At 39.9% G+C, this 18398-nt stretch overlaps 1 protein-coding gene across 1 annotated transcript in view; it reads left to right on the top strand.

The window, feature by feature from the left end:
- Positions 1-12772: 12772 nt before the first annotated feature.
- Positions 12773-18398, top strand: part of TMEM38B (transmembrane protein 38B) — an 84294-nt gene continuing 78668 nt past the window's right edge. The window contains exon 1 of the mRNA XM_008963289.5: positions 12773-13072. Coding sequence (XP_008961537.2) covers positions 12961-13072 — 112 coding nt within the window. The 5' untranslated portion in view covers positions 12773-12960. The remainder of the gene's footprint in view (positions 13073-18398) is intronic.

Genomic DNA, 18398 nt, shown 5'->3' with positions numbered 1-18398 from the left:
GATGATCTTGGATGATTAACCTGGAGTTATTAACTTCATCTGCTCTGGAAGTAATTCTTTGAGAAACAGACTTCAGGGAAGCATGGGATTAAGGAAAATGTATACAATTTAGCTGTTATGACTCAGGGTTCCAGAAGGAACCTCTGACTGAGCTGATGACACAGCAATGCCTCTGACAAACACTTAAGTGAGTAAGGATAGGATAAGATAGGATAGGCTCTTATCACTTAGTTCACCATGCTACTCCCAGGCCTCTCTGGAGAGACAGAAAACCTAAACAGAGCCAGACTGCTTACTAGGTCCCAAGTTGCCTTGCATGTTTGTTAGAAGATGTCATTTTACATTTTACCCACTTTATTGAATTTTTTTTTTTTTTTTTTTTTTAGACTGTCTCACTCTGTCGCCCAGGATGGAGTGCAGTGGCACGATCTGTGCTCACTGCAGCCTCAACCTCCTGGGCTCAGACGATTCTCCCACCTCAGCCTCCCGAGTAGCTGGGATTACAGGTGTGTGCCACCACACCCAGCTAATTTTTTGTATTTTTAGTAGATACAGGGTTTTGCTATATTGCCCAGGCTGGTCCCGAACTCCTGGCCTCATGTGATCTGCCTGCCTCTGCCTCCCAGAGTGCTGGGATTACAGGCATGAGCCACCAGCCAGGCCTATTGAAATTTTTTGAAGTATGAAATACATACAGAAACGTACACAAACCATAAAAATGCAGCTCTATGAATTTTCACAAAGTGAACACCCCAAGCCCATAAAACAGAACCCAAACTCCAGAACTCCCTTCCTGCGTCCAACAGCAAACATGATCTGGACTTCTAATTTCATAAATTGGTTTTGCCTGTTTTCGAACTCTATATAAATGGAATCATGCAGAACGTATTTTTTTAAGTCTCTGGCTTCTTTTAATACCATGTTTGTCCGATTTATTGATTTTGATGCAGGTAGCATTATTTTATTCATTCTAATTGCTGTATAGAATATTGTGTATATATTGCAAGTCTATACCAAGATTTACTCATTTGTACTACTTTTAATGAACATTTGGGTTGGGGCTATTATAAGCATTGCTGCTATGAACACTTGTGTAGATGTTTTTGGTGAACATATGCCCCCTTTAGAAGTGGAATTGCTGGGTCCGAGGACATGTATATGTTCACTATTAGCATATATCACTAGTTTTCCAAAGTGGTTGTACCAATTTATATTCTCACCAACAGTGTGAGAGAGTTCAAGTTGCCTAGCATCCTCACCAGCACTTGGTTATTACCTCTTTTTTTTTCATTTTAGCCATTTTGATAAGCATATCTTACTGTAGTTTATTTAACATTTTCATTAGTATTTCCGTGATGACTATTGAAATCAAGCGTCTCTTCAGAAGTTTACTGATTATTAGATATCCTCTTTCCTGAATTACCTGTAAAGGCTTTTGACTATTTTTGTATTGAGCTTTCTTAAAAAATTAGTTGTCTTTCATTTATTGACTTATACAAGTTCTTTAAAGTTTCTGGTGAGAGTCTATTGTTGGAAATATATATGTGTGTGTTTGGGTATGTGTGTGTGCATATAACAAGTATCTTCTTTTCTTGCCTTTTTACTTTTTTTTTTTTTTTTTTTGAGATACGGTCTCACTCTGTCACCCAGACTGGAGTACAGTGGCGTGATCTCGGCTCACTGCAACTTTGACAGCCTGGGCTCAAGCGATCCTCCCACCTCAGCTTTCCCAGTAGCTGGGATTACAGGCAAGCACCACTGTGCCTGGCTAATTTTTTTTATTTTTTGTAGAGACCAGGATTTGCCATGTTGCTTAGGCTGGTCTCGAACTCCTGGGCTCAAGGGATCCACCTGTCTCGGCCTCCCAAAGTGCTGGAATTACAGGAGGGAGCCACCGTGCCAGGCCCCTTTTTACTCTCTTAAAGTGTCTTTTGGTAACTGGAAGTTTTCAATGTTAATGTAATCTTATTTATCAATTTTTTCTTCTCTGATTAGGGCTTTTTGTGAGAAGGTGTCTTTTGGATGGCAAATCTTTTTTGGTGCAACTCTTCACCTGCCTGGGAGAAATCCTTGTTTGGCCTCTGCCAGTGCTGGCATCAGTAGTTTTATATGGCTGGTCATCCACACTGTCCCTGACGTGTCTTCTTGCTTCATTGAATTTTTCTCACCTAACCTTTTTGCTCTGGTAACATTGATGCCAGCTGACTACACCTCATCTATCCTTAGGTTGGATTTCTTAGTCTGAACTATGATCTGACTGACCAAACTTGCCAACCACCCAGTCTAATTAGCCAGTCTCAATCTCCTTTTATCTAATTTTATCTTCAGCTTCTCTTCTGATTATGGATTTGCAGCAGCTGTCAGCCCAGTTGTCCTAACCTCAGTCTAGTAGGGAACATTCCCAGCCTTTATTTAGACTATGTCCTGGCTAACACTTTTTTTATTTTGGCATCTCAAGCTTAGGTGAATTTAGAGGACCAGAGAGGCCCTATTGAAGACTTTTCCAAAATGAACGAGTATATTTCAATATAGAGGACTTGTAGCTGGGAGGATGTGAAAACAGAACTAGAAAAGCTCAAGAACATGGCTTTAGTCAAAGCAATAACATCATCTTTGTGTATTAAAGGAAGCATTACTGTTATTTCTACTTGGGCATATGTTATTATACATATATAACACTAAAAAAAGGATATAAAACTAAAAAACAAAACACAAACCAAAAGGGAGAAAAAAAGAAAAAAATCCCAAACTTTTTTCTTGGAATGTTACAATTTTTCTTAACTTCCTGAAGTCTGTAACCTAAGCATCCTTTTTTATTGCACACTGATAATTCTGTTCATCATTTCAATTAGGTAAAACAGGTCAATACACTAGAACACAAATTTGACTGCTTTTATGCAGTTGGTAATTTTTATGAAATTAGGTCCAAATTAAATTCTATTCATGACAAGAGAAAATTATTCAAAAAGTCATTACAATCTTTGGAAAATAAATTTTGAATAATAATAACCAACCTTTATCGAGGGATTTCTGTGCGCTGGGCACTGTTTTTTACATGTGTCGATATATTTAATATTTACAAAAAAACCCATGAAGTCCAGATTTTTATTTTTGTCATCCTAGGAATGAGAAAACAGGTACAAAGAAACTTGCCTAAAATACTTCAACTAGCAGCTGGCAGGGCCAGGCTTTGACTGAGGATGTCTAGCCTCATCACCTGCAGACTTAATCACTGAGCCTCTAAAATCAGTATAATCTATACAATATTAGCAGTTAAGAAAGCAGTAGGAAAGGAACTTCCAAATTCCTACTAAGAGATCTGGAGATCTGGATAGTCTAGAATAAGAGTAATAGTTAAGGTTTATCAAGCATTTACCTTGTGGCAGGCACTTGTGAAAGCAATTTATGTACCTGATCTCTTAATTTTGAAAATAACACTGTGAAGTAAGTACTGTTATTCTTATGTGAAAGACGAAGACACAGGCTTATAGAGATTTAGCAACTCTTTTTTTTTGTTTTGTTTTGTTTTGTTTTTTTGAGATGGAGTCTCGTTCTGTTGCCAGGCTAGACTGCAGTGGTGTGATCTCAGCTCACTGCAACCTCTGCCTCCCGGGTTCAAGCGATTCTCCTGCCTCAGCCTCCCAAGTAGTTGGTATTATAGGCACGTGCCACCACGCCCAGCTAATTTTTGTATTTTTAGTAGAGACGGGGTGTCACCTTTTTGGCCAGGATGGTCTTGATCTCTTGACCTTGTGATCCTCCCGCCTCGGCCTCCCAAAGTGCTGGGATTACAGGCGTGAGCCACTGTGCCCGGCCAGCCACCACGCCCGGCCTAGCAACTATTTTCTATGAGGTTACACAATGAGTGGAGTGTCTGACTTTCAGGCCTGCATGTTTTATGCTACCACCATACTACACTGCCTCCCAAGATGAGACTATTTCTCAAATGAACTCAAGATGTAGTCAAGGATGTAATTTGATATGCTGCTAGTGGCTAGTTAAGCCTAACAGAAAAGTAGCTAAAGAGGTGGAAGATGCAGCCATAAAAAAGAATGAGTTCATGTCCTTTGCAGGGACATGGATGAAGCTGGAAGCCATCATTCTCAGCAAACTAACACAGGAACAGAAAACCAAACACTGCATGTTCTCACTCATAAGTGGGAGTTGAACAATGAGAACACATAGACACAGGGAGGGGAACATCACACACCAGGGCCTGTCGGGGGTCGGGGGCTAGGGGAGGGAGAGAGCATTAGGACAAATACCTAATGCAAGCGGGGCTTAAAACCTGGATGGTGGGTTGATAGGTGCAGCAAACCACCATGGCACATGTATGCCTATGTAACAAACCTGCATGTTCTGCACATGTATTCCAGAACTTAAGGTAAAATAAAAAGAAAAAAGAAAAGAAGTGGAAGAAAGCCTTTGCTATCATAATCGGATGGTTCCTATCTGAAAGATGGGATACATATTTACCGAGTGAATAAACACTGTAAATAACCCGATAGTCCAATTGAAACAGCAGAGATCGGAAAGGTTTTACATGGGGTTCTCCAAGATGGATTTCCAGTTTTATGAACTACTTGCAGGGAAAAAATTCTTTCCAAGGTTAAATTACTGGGGGATATTATCCCCTTCTTAGATAATCATAATGCCTGTGAAAAGCTCTGCTGTTATTAATAGTAAAAATATTCTCCTTAGCTTTTTTTGGATTGAGGAAGCATTACCAATTTTTGTATGCAAAACTATAAGAATATCCAGCTTCATGGATAAAAAATAGAATACTAGTAGATTTTTACATTTTACAGATTTTATATCTTACATTATTTATAGTTATTTAAGGCACATACAGTGATTGAAACATTCCTTGGACTATATATTCTATCCATACATATACGATTCCACTAATTGACCATTATCTTTTAACAATAGTCCTGAAAATATATGTGATGTAGACCCATTCTGTATGAAAGCTAGACAAGTTTGGACTCAACCAAGGAAGTCTGTATTTATTGTCAATTGTCGCATGGAAACAGCTTACGTTGGAATAATTTCGCTTGGTGATTGTTAATCCACCTGCAACTGCATTTTCCCTCTCTGTGTCTATGGACCCTCCTGACCACGCATGCTCTGGTATTTGGACACTTTTATAAATCCCTAGGTACGATTCTTTTTATTTGCCCATATATCAAGTACATGTGTTCTCATTGCTAGCGTTTCGGTTTGATCAACCCATCTATACAGATAACTGACACTTTGTGGGTTCCCAGCCACAGCCATGTGCATTTTCTTTCAAACCTCACCCATCCATCTTATTCTTTTTTGTGACAGGGTCTTGCTCTGCTGCCCAGGCTGGTGTGCTGTGGTACGATCATATCTTACTGTAGCCTCAAACTCCTGGGCTCAAGTGATCCTTCCACCTAAGCCTCCCGAGTAGCTGGGACCAGGTGCACCTCACCACTCGTGGCTATTTTTTAAAAATTTTGTAGAGATGGGGTCTCACTATGTTGCCCAGGCTGGTCTCAAACTTCTAGCCTCAAGAAATCCTCCCACCTTGGCCTCCCAAAGTGCTGGGATTGTAAGTATCAACTACCACACCTGGCGTCATCCACCCCATTTTCTAATCTCCTTCCTTTGCCTGTCATCTAGTATAACAAGATGCTAATTTATCGTGAAATTCCATTAGATCCCCTAAGACAAAAGATGTTACTTCTACATTCTGAAAAGACAATTAAGCCCTGTCTATGCAGGACTTAATAAAATATAACAGCTGGCCCAGTGAACTTCACTTTCAACAATCCAAGAGGTCAAGAATTTGAAGGGAAATTCATGGAAGGGAATTCAGAGGGCTAGAGGCTTTGCTTTCCTACTCCTCTCCCTGTGAAGAAAGAGGTGCTAACTTCCCCCAAGCCAATTCAGACTCTATTTAAGCAGAAAAGAAATTATTTTTTCACATAACAGGAAGTCTGAGAAGGATAGTTGATAACTTCGATGATCTGCTATTTTCTCTCATGGTCACAACATGGCTGCTCTAGCTCTAGGCAGAAAGACAAGGAGAAGGGCCAATGTCAAGGGCATAGTCCCTTTTATCAGAGAAGCCACATATTTTCATTGATCTATTTTTCTATTTTTTCACCAATATCGTACGTCTTGATTATCACTGTAGCTTTATAGTAAATCTTGAGGCTGGACAGTGTCAGTCCTTCAACTTTGTTTTTCCTTACTTTGTTTTCAGAAGCATGTCAACCTAGGTCCCCTGAAGTTTTATTTGCCAATATCCTAACACAAGTTCACACCTTGCTGAGAGGCTGAACAAACTATACCTAATGTTTTAACCAGATACACAGAGTTGAATATGTGTGCTGGGTTATTCAACCAATGGTGTCTGCCATAACTGTAGAGGTTAGGAGATCTTACTATGTGAGCTCCATGGCATCACTGGGGAACCCACAAATAAACCCCATGAACGAGTCTGCATTGACAGCCTGCCATAGAGAAGAATATCAATAGCCAAAAGCAAACCAAGACAAAGAAACCAAAAAACAAAAACTGTGACCAACATTTGTCAATTAGAAAGTCTTCTGTTCCTTTTCTCTAATTTCCCTCCTCACTGCCCTAACCCTAGAAGACATAGCAGATGAAAGGAGCAGAAGATGAAGAAAGGTTGGAGGACTCCACCATGCCCATTGCCCCATCAAAGTCTCTGAGACAGGCAGTCCTGAGCAAATGGGAGGAAAGAAGTTCTATATTGCATGTAAGATGGATGTTTTAACTGGACTGGACTTTTTATTTTATTTAAAAAATATCTTAAGTTAGCTGAGAATGGCGGCAGGCACCTATAATACCAGCTATTTGGGAGGCTGAGGCAAGAGAATCACTTGAACCTGGGAGGTGGAGGTTGCAGTGAGCCAAGATCCCACCACTGTACTCCAGCCAGGGCAACAGAGCGAGACTCTGTCTTAAAAAAAAAAAAAAGAAAAAGAAAAAGAAAAAGAAATCTTAAATGACAACAAAGCAATGGGATCTGCTGAGATAATGTCAAAGAATGGGATGGGGTTACTAATGATTACTAATTGGTCTTCCTGGCCCTTATCTGGTGGGTGGCCTTTTCATTGCTGTAGGGATGCTGAATCTCTCTGTAAAGGAAAACTTCAAAAGAAGTATTTGGGTTCTGCTGGACAGGAGAAAACCTAGTAGGAATACATAGGGAAGACTGATTGTAACAGAATAGTAACAAATTTTGGTCTGTCACTGCCCATGGTGACCTCTCTAGCACTTAGTTTCCTACTTTAAAATAAATGGGTTGGCCGAGCGCTGTGGCTCACGCCTGTAATCCTAGTGCTTTGGGAGGCTGAGGCAGGCAGATCACTTGAGGTCAGGAGTTGGAGACCAGCCTGGACAACATGGTGAAACCCCATCTCTACTAAAAATACAAAAATTAGCCAGGCGTGATGGCAGGTGCCTGTAATCCCAGCTGCTCAGGAGGATGGAATCGCTTGAACCTGGGAGGCAGAGGTTACAGTGAGCTGAGATTGCGCCACTGCACTTCAGCCTGGGCAACAGAGCAAGACTCACTCTCAAAAAATAAATAAATAAATAAATAAATAAATAAATAAATAAATAAAATAAACAGGTTAAAGGAAATGATTATACTAGACATCTCTTGGGATGTCTGCCGAGCTCCCTCCTTTCTCTTTATTTTTTTTGAGACAGTGTCTCACTATGTTGCTCAGGGTGGTCTCATACTCCTGGGCTCAAGCGATCCTCCTGCCTTGGCCTCTCAAAGTCCTGGGAGTACAGGTGTGAACCACTGCACCCAGCTGCTCCCTCCTTCTTCAGGAAATTTCCTCTGATATGTAGGGATGCGTCAGATCTGAACCACGTGACCCAGCCTCCCATCAGAACTGATTAACCAGGAGTGTACAGCTGTCCCAGGCCAGGACAGGGTCTCTCTCCTGGCAATATTCAATAGGGGGACCCAGAGGCTAAGAGATGTTGGCATTGAGTATCATCAGTGACTGAGAGAAGTGCACACCTACCTGTTGCTGCTGGCCCCAGAAATGCTCTACTTCTTGCTTTTCTTGGGTCTTGACTGCTCAACTTTTCCTGGCTTTCATGAGATTCCCTAGTAGACTTTCAGCAAATTACTCATTTTGCTTAAGCTGCACAGAACGGTTTTCTATTACTTGGACTCCATGTTACTATTTTTTTTAAAGGGTCCATTCAACTTCCAAAATTCATTTACTCTGTGATTTAATGGTACCTGTTACTCTTTAACAGAGATGTTGAAGAGCAATATGGTGAACTTAAGTGTTGATGACCACAGACAACTGACAGCTATGGCACTGGTGGGTGACTACAGTTTTAGCAGTCCTTACGCTGAAGAAAGTTAGAGGTATTCCCATAATAACATCAGTTTTTTAATCAGGTAAGTTTGTACTTGTTATACATGGAGAACATTTTTAGTTTACTAGTTTATATTAGTGGTATGAATGACGATTATAGAAAAGGATTTTAGTTTCCAGTGCAATAAATAAGTGAGCCATGTCAGGTTTTCCAAGACACAATATCAAAGGCACTATTATTAGATACATGCTGAGTCTAAAGAGTTGAGTGTATACTTGAATTGGTTGCACTTAAATCTCATGCACTGGCATCTAATTGTACTGATTGAATTCACTGGGTATTTTGAGGGCAATTGGTGCTCTCTAGCTAATTCTCCTTGATAATCCTGAATATTAAAAAAGGTTGAATTCAAATTACATATACTTTGTCTTAAATGTCACATATTAATACATTATCATTTGATACAGTGTGGCTATCAAGTGCTTATCAAAACAACTTTAGAATGAAAATGCCTGACCAAGATACTAAGGTTTAGGAGTGCAATTGGTCCCTTTAATATGAAACTTCCAAATCGTGGACTCTAAGGTACTTTAAAAAGTTCAATAGCATGGTAGGGTGACTATAGTTAACAATAGTATATTGTTTATTTCAAAATGGCTAGACGAGGTGATTTGATTGATAGACCTTTAAGATTCAAAAGAGAAAAACAAAAAAGATGATTTGAAATGTTCCCAACACAAAGGAATGATAAATGTTTGAGGTGGTGGATAGGCTAAATGCCTTGATTTGATTATAACACGTTGTGTGCACATATCAAACTATCACATGTACCTCATAAATATGTGCAAGTATGATGTATTAATAAAAAAAAAAGTTATTATTATAGATTTCCCAAAGTGAAAGGCATGCCACTTAGTGGGTAGAAAGCAGTATTGCAGGGAAGAAACAGCTAGGATTGCATGTATGATACTGGGTTTCAGGATATTGTCAGTTTGACCCAGGAAGATGGATGTGTAAACTGAAACTAAGAAGGGTTATACAATTATTCTAGAATTAAAGAGATAAGGAACATTAGTGACATGACCATATTGTTTGTATTAATAGAGGCATATATTGTTGAAGAAAGCATTTATTCATTTATAGCAGTAGTTCTGAACCAGGGGTGATCTTGTGTCCCCCAACCCCTGCCCCTGCCCCAGAAGACATTTGGCAAAGCCAAGACATTTTTGGTTGTTGCAAGTGGAGTGTGTGTGTGTGTGCGTGTGTGCATGGTCCTGGCATCTAGTACCAGTGATGCTGCTAAACATCATACAATGCAAGCACAGTCCACCATGACAAAGAATTGTTTAGCCCCAAATGTTAATCATGCTGGTGCTGCAAAACCTGGTTTATAAAAATCAGATTCACATATTTTTGAACTAAAAAGTGCCTCAACAGGTTTAGTCAAAACTCTTCTTCAGGCTGGGCGCGGTGGCTTACGCAGTAATCCCAGCACTTTGGGAGGCTGAGCACGTGGATCACCTGAGTTCAGGAGTTCGACCAGCCTGGCTAGCCTGGCCAACATGGTAAAAACCCGTCTCTACTAAAAATACAAAAAATTAGCTGGGTGTGGTGGCAGGCACCTGTAATCCCAGCTACTCGGGAGGCTGAGGCAGGAGAATTGCTTGAACCTGGGAGGTAGAGGTTGCAGTGAGCCATGACTTTGCCACTGCACTCCAGCCTGGGCAACAAGAGCGAAACTCAGTCTCAAACAAACAAACAAACAAACAAAACAAAACGAAAAAACACCCCACAAAACTCATTTTTGGATATTAATACAATTAGACCAGTTTGGCTTCCTAATGAATAAGCTATACTTTGTAAATTGGATTCATTTTATCACCAATAATTATGTAATTTTGTATACTGCTTCCAAAAGTCAGGAAAACTTTGTATCTTCACATGTAATTCTCCCAAATCTTGCCTTTCCTTCTTACCAATTTAAAGGTAATTGGTAATTAAAATGCAATTGGTCCCTTTAATATAAAACTTCCTAATTGTGGACTCTAAGGTACTTTAAAAAGTTCAATAGCATGGTAATTTAAAGGTAAGAAGGAAAGGGGTCTTTCCATCCTCCATTTCCTCCTACAATGCTCATTTTAATAGGCTAAATAACTCAACCACTGACCAGAAGCAAATACGGTGAGCACATTTAAAATGTAGATGGAACTTGTCTTTTTGTGAGATTAGGATTTAATTTCCCCTAGACCTTTATAAGGAAATTTCTTTAGGCTCTAGGCAGATAGGACCAAGCTTATTCTTACTGTTTTGAAATGCAACAATTTTCAAATTATCTTTAGAGTCTGAGATAATTAATTCCTTTCTATTGGAATTATTCTGTTTAAGGAAGTAAAGTGCTTGATTTACTTTCTTAAAAAAACCTCTGATGTTATTCATTTTGCCTCATTGGGGTTAATAATGGATTTAATGGTACCCCAGAATAATACTGGTATAGACACACAATTCAGTAGTGTCTTAAAGATTACATCATATTAAGTATTTTTTTAAGTCCAAAGACTAACCATATATTTTGCAAAATTTAAGACTGTTAAAATGTAAAATATTTAAAGAAATAATATCCAGGCTGGGTGTGAGTGGCTCACGCCTGTAATCCCAGCACTTTGGGAGGCCAAGGCGGGCGGATCACGAGGTCAGGAGTTCCAAACCATCCTGGCCAACATGGTGAAACCCCGTCTCTACTAAAAATACAAAAAAAACGTGGTGGCACGTGCCTTTAATCCTAGCTACTCGGGAGGCTGAGGCAGGAGAATCGCTTGAATCAGCGAGTTGGGGGTTGCAGTGAGCCGAGATCGCGCCACTGCACTCGGCTGGCAACAGAGCAAGATTACGTATCAAAAAAAAAAAAAAAAAAAAAAAAGAAAGAAAAAAAAAAGAAAAAAAAAAGTAATATCCAAACTCTGAGCCCAAATTCGCAAAACTAAAATTCCAAAAATAAGCGAATGTGTAAAAAGTATGGAAAGAACAGACTTAAACAGGAAAGTATAAATATTCACAGGTGGTTTTTTTCCCTTTAGTTTTGCTAGAAAGTCTACAGGTCTAAAGACTTTTCTCTACGGGAAGTGCTTGCTTAGAAAACTACACGTGAAAAGTATTTGAACAAGTCTATTCTTTCTTGATAAGTAATGAAGTGTAGAGATTTACTACAATTTTCCTACGTTTTAAACACTTAGTGTTTAGGGCAGTACTTCTGACATCCAGCAAAATGCTGGTTACATAGTAGGCACGCAAAAAACATTTTGTTAAATGAATTAAAATTAATGAATACATATTCAGATAAAAAAAAAATTCTCCTTTTGCAGTGCACACACCCGTGAAGCTGTCACCTACCTAGCAGCTAATCACGTTTCTCCAATTTCCTGGTGCCAGCATAATCTGTTCACACATCAAATAAGTGTGCCAAGCTAGTTTTTTTTCTTACCCAAACCTATTCCTTCTTGTTTCCTATTTATCAGAATGCAACCACAATCCTCCTACTCACCCGTTCCTCATTTTATTTGACAAATGCTTCCTTTCCCGCCTGTACAGACTGACACTCACTGACGATATTCTGCTTCTACCCATGTTTCCCACAATTGGTCTCAATTTCTGCTGCCACAGCCTCCACTACCTTTTGCTTGGACCAGTGAATACCCTCTGATTTTCCGTTGTCAGTCGCTTCTCATCAATCTATTCTTAATCTTGTTGCTTGGTTGCACCTCTACTCCCTCACCTTCCACCAAACAACCCAGTTAGCGTAGTGATTAGGAGAAGAGATTCTGGCTCTGAGCTTAACATAGTGATTGATCAAGAATTTAACCTCTGGAGCCAAACTGCCTGGCTTTGTCTGCCATTCGAGGACTTTTCCCAACCTCATTTCTCACTTTGTAGTCAACCCAAAACACCTCTGTCCATCTCCCACCTAGCTTGTGTTTCTCACTTAACTTTTAAAGTCCAGCTCACATGTCACTTTACTCACTTCCCAGAATTGTAATCTTCGTTTCGGAACTGCTCTCGCACGGCAGCTATACTTCTCAGTACCTGCTTTTGTACCATTATGTGCGTTTTTTCTCTTTTTATAAAAAAATCTCTTTCAGGGAACGCATAGTTCTTGAGGACAGGATATTACTGTTTTATTTTTATATCTCCAGTAAGTCACAGTGTGACTTGCACTGTGGTTGCTCGATAAATGTTAGGTGAATGACATCAATTTACAGAAATAAATCCAACTCTGAGCCTCTCCCCTTGAGGACCGTGTTTTGTTCATCTGCACGCTCTCCAGGTCCTGCACTGCGCCCAGGACCAAGAAGACACTGGACCCTTACTAGGAAAACCCAGGCAAGAGCCGGCTGGAGCCGCCGGGAACCCGCTCGCCCCGCCCACCCGCCTAGCGCCGGTGAGCCTGCGGCTCCCGTGAAGCGCGGCCCCGCCCCTCGGCGCCAGGGCGCACGCGCAGAGCTGGAGCCGGCGCGGAGGAGCGGGCGGCCGCGGCTGTGCCCTCTCCTACTCCTCACCGCGCGCGCGCGCGCGGGGAACCAGTAGCCGCGGCTGCTTCGGTTGCCGCGGTCGGTGGTCGTTATGGATTCTCCATGGGACGAGTTGGCTCTGGCCTTCTCCCGCACGTCCATGTTTCCCTTTTTTGACATCGCGCACTATCTAGTGTCAGTGATGGCGGTGAAACGTCAGCCGGGTGAGTGCGGGGCGCCGCGGGCCGGACCCCTCAGAGTGCTCCTGACGGCGAGGACCGTCTAAGTGGGGTGGGTCGGGTGGGCGGCTGAGTGGCCGCTAGCCCAGACAGTTCGATGGTAGAGTTGGAGGGGCGCCAAGGGCCGGTTGGTCTGACTTACTGAGTGCAGATGGGGAAACAGCGCGGGGGAGGATGGAGGCTCTAGTACTCCTCAAAGGAGGCGTGACCTGGGGTCCGCGACGCCGTAGCCTGGGCGAGCAGGGCCGACCTTGCCAACCGCCCGCAGAAGTCCCAGGACTGACAGAAGCTGCCGCAGCGTTTCGGAACCACAGATATCCGCGCCAGCCCAGGGCTTGGGCGGCCTCCTCGCGGTACCGCCACTCGCTCGCAGTGTTTGAAAGTCACGTGAGGAGAGAGCAGGTTTCTGACTCAGTCTCTTGGAGTAATAGATGGTTGCGGACTACTCTGCAGTTATGAAAGTTGTACAAGCACTGAAACAAAAAGCCTCCTGTAGCCAGACCAGGATTCCCCTTCACGCAGTGTCCTAACACCCTGCCTAGCATGTGAGAAGCGAGTGCGTTCCCCTTTTCACAGTCACGACGGACACTGTACAAGCAAGAGTTACCTGGCGTAGTTTCTCTATCTGCAGAATGGGGATATAGTCTTGAAACAGCATTTTGAGTTCTTTTAGCAATGCGATCAGGGGACAGTAGTTGTATTTTATTGGATTTTACACCAGGGTGCGTTTGCTCTAATACTGCTTTACTTTTGTAGTTATTCTACTGTGCTTTTAGTTGTATGGACCTCTTCTTTCTTTGAGGTCAGACATTTCTTTGCCTACTTTCTTTGTGTTCTTGCTGTCTTTCATCTGCCTTGCCCTACAGATAGTTGATGAGTGAGGTCTGGAGGATGATGCTGTATCTTTCTTATGGACTACTTACTGGTTTTAAAAAATCCTTAGACCTCAGAAATATTTTTCATTTATGTTGAAGTTTGTAGCTCAGTTTACATCGTTGGTACAAATTTTGACCTGGATGAGGATGGTATTACTGCATTAAAGTAGAACACGTTATCTGCATAAGGTATTATTTCCTTGATTTGAAAAAAGTAAGTTTTGTTGCTACTACCTGTTCAGAATTTGATTAAAAAAATTTTTTTTGTATAGGCTGAATCAGATGTTCACATTGTGGTCCAGGGACCCATGGGATTCTCTGACACTGCCAGTTTAAAATTACTTTCATAATAATATGCAGATGTTATCTTTTTCACTCTCATTTTTTCAGAAGTGTACAGTGGAGTTTTCCAGAGGCTACCTGAGTTGTGATACTGTAACAGAAGGAAGTAGATACGAGAATCTAACAGTTTTCTATTTGAAGCCAGACATTTGTTAAAATGTACACAGTATGATTCTTCTCACTAAATGTTTTTTGTTTTGGAAAAGTTATTTTTCATAAAGAATACATTATCATTATTATTATTATTATTTTTGAGACGGAGTCTCTCTGTCGCCCAGGCTGAAGTGCAGTGGTGCGATCTCGGCTCAAGGCTGCAACCTGTGCCTTCCGGGTTTAAGCGATTCTCCTGCCTCAGCCTCCCGAGTAGCTGGGATTACAGGCGCCTGCCACCACGTTCGGCTAATTTTTGTATTTTTAGTAGTGGAGATGGGGTTTCGCCATGTTGGCCAGGCTTGAAGAATACATTATTTATGTTAACATTTAATACACTTACTTTTTAAAAAATGAAAACATGAAGAACAATTGTTGCATAGTGGACAGGTCTATGCAGTCCTATCCCCAAAGGCTGAGGAAGCTGAGAGGCTGAGGAATCCAGTTTCTTAGAAAGAAACCTTTAAAAGGGACTTAAGAACAGAAGCCATGTCTTGGGTGGCCCCAAGGAGATGGTGGATCACCCCATTACTCGACCCCCAACCCCCAACAAGAGATGTGTAGGACAGTTGCTTAAGAGCAGGATTTATGGTAAGTGAAATAGCGTCAAGGTTGTTTGACCTAAGGGCAAGATCGGTAAGTGTATACTTTTACACAAGGAACAGTAGATAAAATATAAATCTTAGAGGCAATCCCGGAACTGGGGTTAATCATAAGTCAATATGGCGGATGTTGGAGTTGCTTTAGCCGCCACAACTATTTAAAATTTTCTCAGTTATAATTTCTAAGATGGTAAGTATTGATACTTGTAGCCAACATAAACAAAACCTTTTGGGGTTGTCAAGAAATTTAAGTCCGATTTTTTAAAAGATGTAATTCACATAGAATCTGTTCACCATTTTTAATAAAAAGTTCTGTGTTTTTGGACAGACACATACAGTCATTCAACTACCATCACAATCAAGATACTGAACGGTTTCCTCACCCACCCCAAATTCCTTCCTGCACTTTTGTGTAAGCTGTCCCCTATCCTTGGCAAGCATTAATCTGTTTACTAATTTTTAGGGATGTAGAGGGCTCCTGAGATTCCATAATTTGAGAACCACGTGATTATTGAATACTTATATAGTATCATACAGTACCAGTACTTGTAAAGAGGTAAAAATGATGGAATTCAGACACAAGAGTGAACAGTGTACCTGTTTAGCCTTTTACCCGAAGTGTGTTAGACTGCCCATTTCCTTTGACAGTTCTATTATTGGTCTTCAATATCTTGCCATTCTGATGATCAGAAAACAATTTTTCACTTATGTTTGTCATGGTACTGATGAGTTTGTGCCTCTTATTGGTCATTTGTATTTCATGTAAATTGCTTAATTTTTTTTGTCCATTTTCTTATTGGGCTGTAGGTTATTGTCTTCTATTTACTGTCTTTGTGGATCATGGATATTCATTCTATTTATGTCTGTAGTCCTTTTTTCCCATAACTCTTGCTATCTTTTAACTTTGTTTATATTGTCTTTTATGGCAGAAGTTTAAAAAATTTCATAATATTTTTACTTTTTCATAAAAAAATCTATTAATTTTTTTCTCCTATGTCACTATTGGGATTTGTGTATTTTAAGAAGGGGTTTCTCAGGCCTAAGGTTATAAAAATACTCGTCCTTGACCTTTTTTTAAAAAATTCTATAGTTCTATAAAAGTATAGGTTCGTAATCTATCTGCAGTATTTTTTGTTGTATAGATGTTCCTTTGCAAGTCTGGTCATGGCTGGGTAGAACAGTTGGAACTCAATGATCTCAGCAGAGTATGCTCTATGCTCATTGAACTGGTTCTGCTCTAGACCTTTACTAAGATCATCCCACGTGCATAGACCTCTGGAATGTCCTTAGTTCTTGTTTGTTTTCTTTAGCGTCCCATTTTTTTTTCTTTCTGTGAGCTACTGAAATCCTTCCAATGAATTCTTTATGGCTTAAGTTTGTTGGTTTTTGCTGCTTGTAGCCAAGAACCCGGGTTCCATTTCTTTTTCTAGCCTCTTATATATTAAAGAGTGTTTTGTTGAATACTAATGATAGTGAGTGACTTTGTCTTACTCCTGATATTCCTGAATTTAATGAGAATGCTTTTAAAGTTTTCTCAAGAGTGATGTTTGCTATAGGTTTTTATGAGGGACACTTTAAGGAAGTTTTACTTTATTCCCAACTTTCTAGGATATCCCTATATCTTTACACCATCCTGGTGGAGAAGGTGACATATTTTATCAAGTGCTATTTTTTTTTCAAAATCTATTGAGATCATATTGTGTTTCCCATTTAAAAATGTAACGTAGTGAATTACATTATTACGTTTTTAAAAAAATGATGAATCATCCTTATATTCTTGGACTAAACTACTTGATACATTATTTTAATTCATTAGGGATTTTGATTTGGCAGTACTTCATGTAAAATTTTTGTATTTATGTTTATAATAGAAATGAGCCTGTTAGGTTATTTTGTTGTGTGACCGTCAGTTTGGGCCCAAGGTTATGCTGTTTTTGTAAAATAGATTGGGAAGCTTTCCATTTTTTAAGCTTGGAATGGTTTATTTAATAGGCATTGCTTGTTCTTTGATATTTGGTAGACTTCAACTATGCAGTTTTATGTTTCTTGGTATATTTTAATGGGTAAATCTTATTTTTTTTCCAATCCAGACTTAAGTCATTTTGGTAATTTATGTCTCTCTCAGGAATCATCTATTTCTTTTAGACTTCCAAGTCTATTGGAGTAAATGTTTACATTATATTGTAGAAAATTTCTCTGGATTCTTTGGTAGTTAATTCTTAAATGTTATCTATTTCACTTGAATCTTCTGGATCTTAATCACTTTATGTCCTATGGTAATTTTTTTACACCCCATATATGTCTTTTTTTCTTCTAACTCATTTTGAATAAGATACATTTGTTCAGGCTCTGTCAGTAGATGGAGTGAGTAGCTTGTATTACTCTCTATGTGGTCAGCATTCCTTTTTCATAGTCAGAACTGAAGCTAATATGTGTGTACTCCTCCTACTCCAACACCACTTCTTTTAGATTTTTACTTAGAATATGTATGCATTACTTAATTGGCAACTTTTTCCTATCCCCCCAGTGATTGATTCTCTAGAACTCACACCTACAGTAAACTGTAATTCTCATATATACTACCGCCAGAGTTCTTCATATATTTACCCTCTCAGACGTGTTACTCCTTGAGACTTTATTTTGGTATGCACTCTACCACTAACAATACCTCACTTCGTACTTTCCCACCATTTATATTGGATCTTTTGTACTGTCTGCCTAGATCTTAAAAAATGCCACCAGAGGCAAAATGATAAAGGGGATTAACTCTTTTCTGCCTAAGGTGTGAAGGACTGCATCCCATTTTTGTTTGGTTCGGGTTTTCGGCTTTCAAATCCCAGGAAAGATAATACTCCTCCAGCCTTCTATGTAACTTTTGCTTCATAAGCAAAGACATAAAAGACATCAGGTAATACAACAAGTGGGATTAATTTTTTTCTTTGTTTACCTCCATTTGTCTCGTGAACAAACATGTGAATCCTCCTGAACCCTTGCGTGTGATTGGCTATAGTTTTCAGTTTGGGCTGATAGTGTTAGTTTTTTTTGTTTGTTTGTTTTTCTTTTCTCTGTCTCCTGGGCATTTTATTAGGAAGTTGGAATATGCTGTTTTGGTGGTTGCTAGTGAGAAGCCATTTTAACAGGAAGTTTACATCATTACTTTTAATCTATCTTATTTAAATGTCTCTTAAGTCTTCATTAAAATAAACACATTTCTTCAATCCTACATTCACATCAAACCACCATTTTGTATAAGACTTCCTGACTACAGTAATTTCTATTACACACAAAATGTATTGTTTTACTCTAAATTCTGCCATGACTATTCTACTAACCTCTCTGAAG

The sequence above is a fragment of the Pan paniscus genome, chromosome 11 (assembly GCF_029289425.2).
Source record: "Pan paniscus chromosome 11, NHGRI_mPanPan1-v2.0_pri, whole genome shotgun sequence".
In the NCBI taxonomy this organism is placed as follows: domain Eukaryota; kingdom Metazoa; phylum Chordata; class Mammalia; order Primates; family Hominidae; genus Pan; species Pan paniscus.
This window is presented reverse-complemented; position numbering and strand designations above follow the sequence as displayed.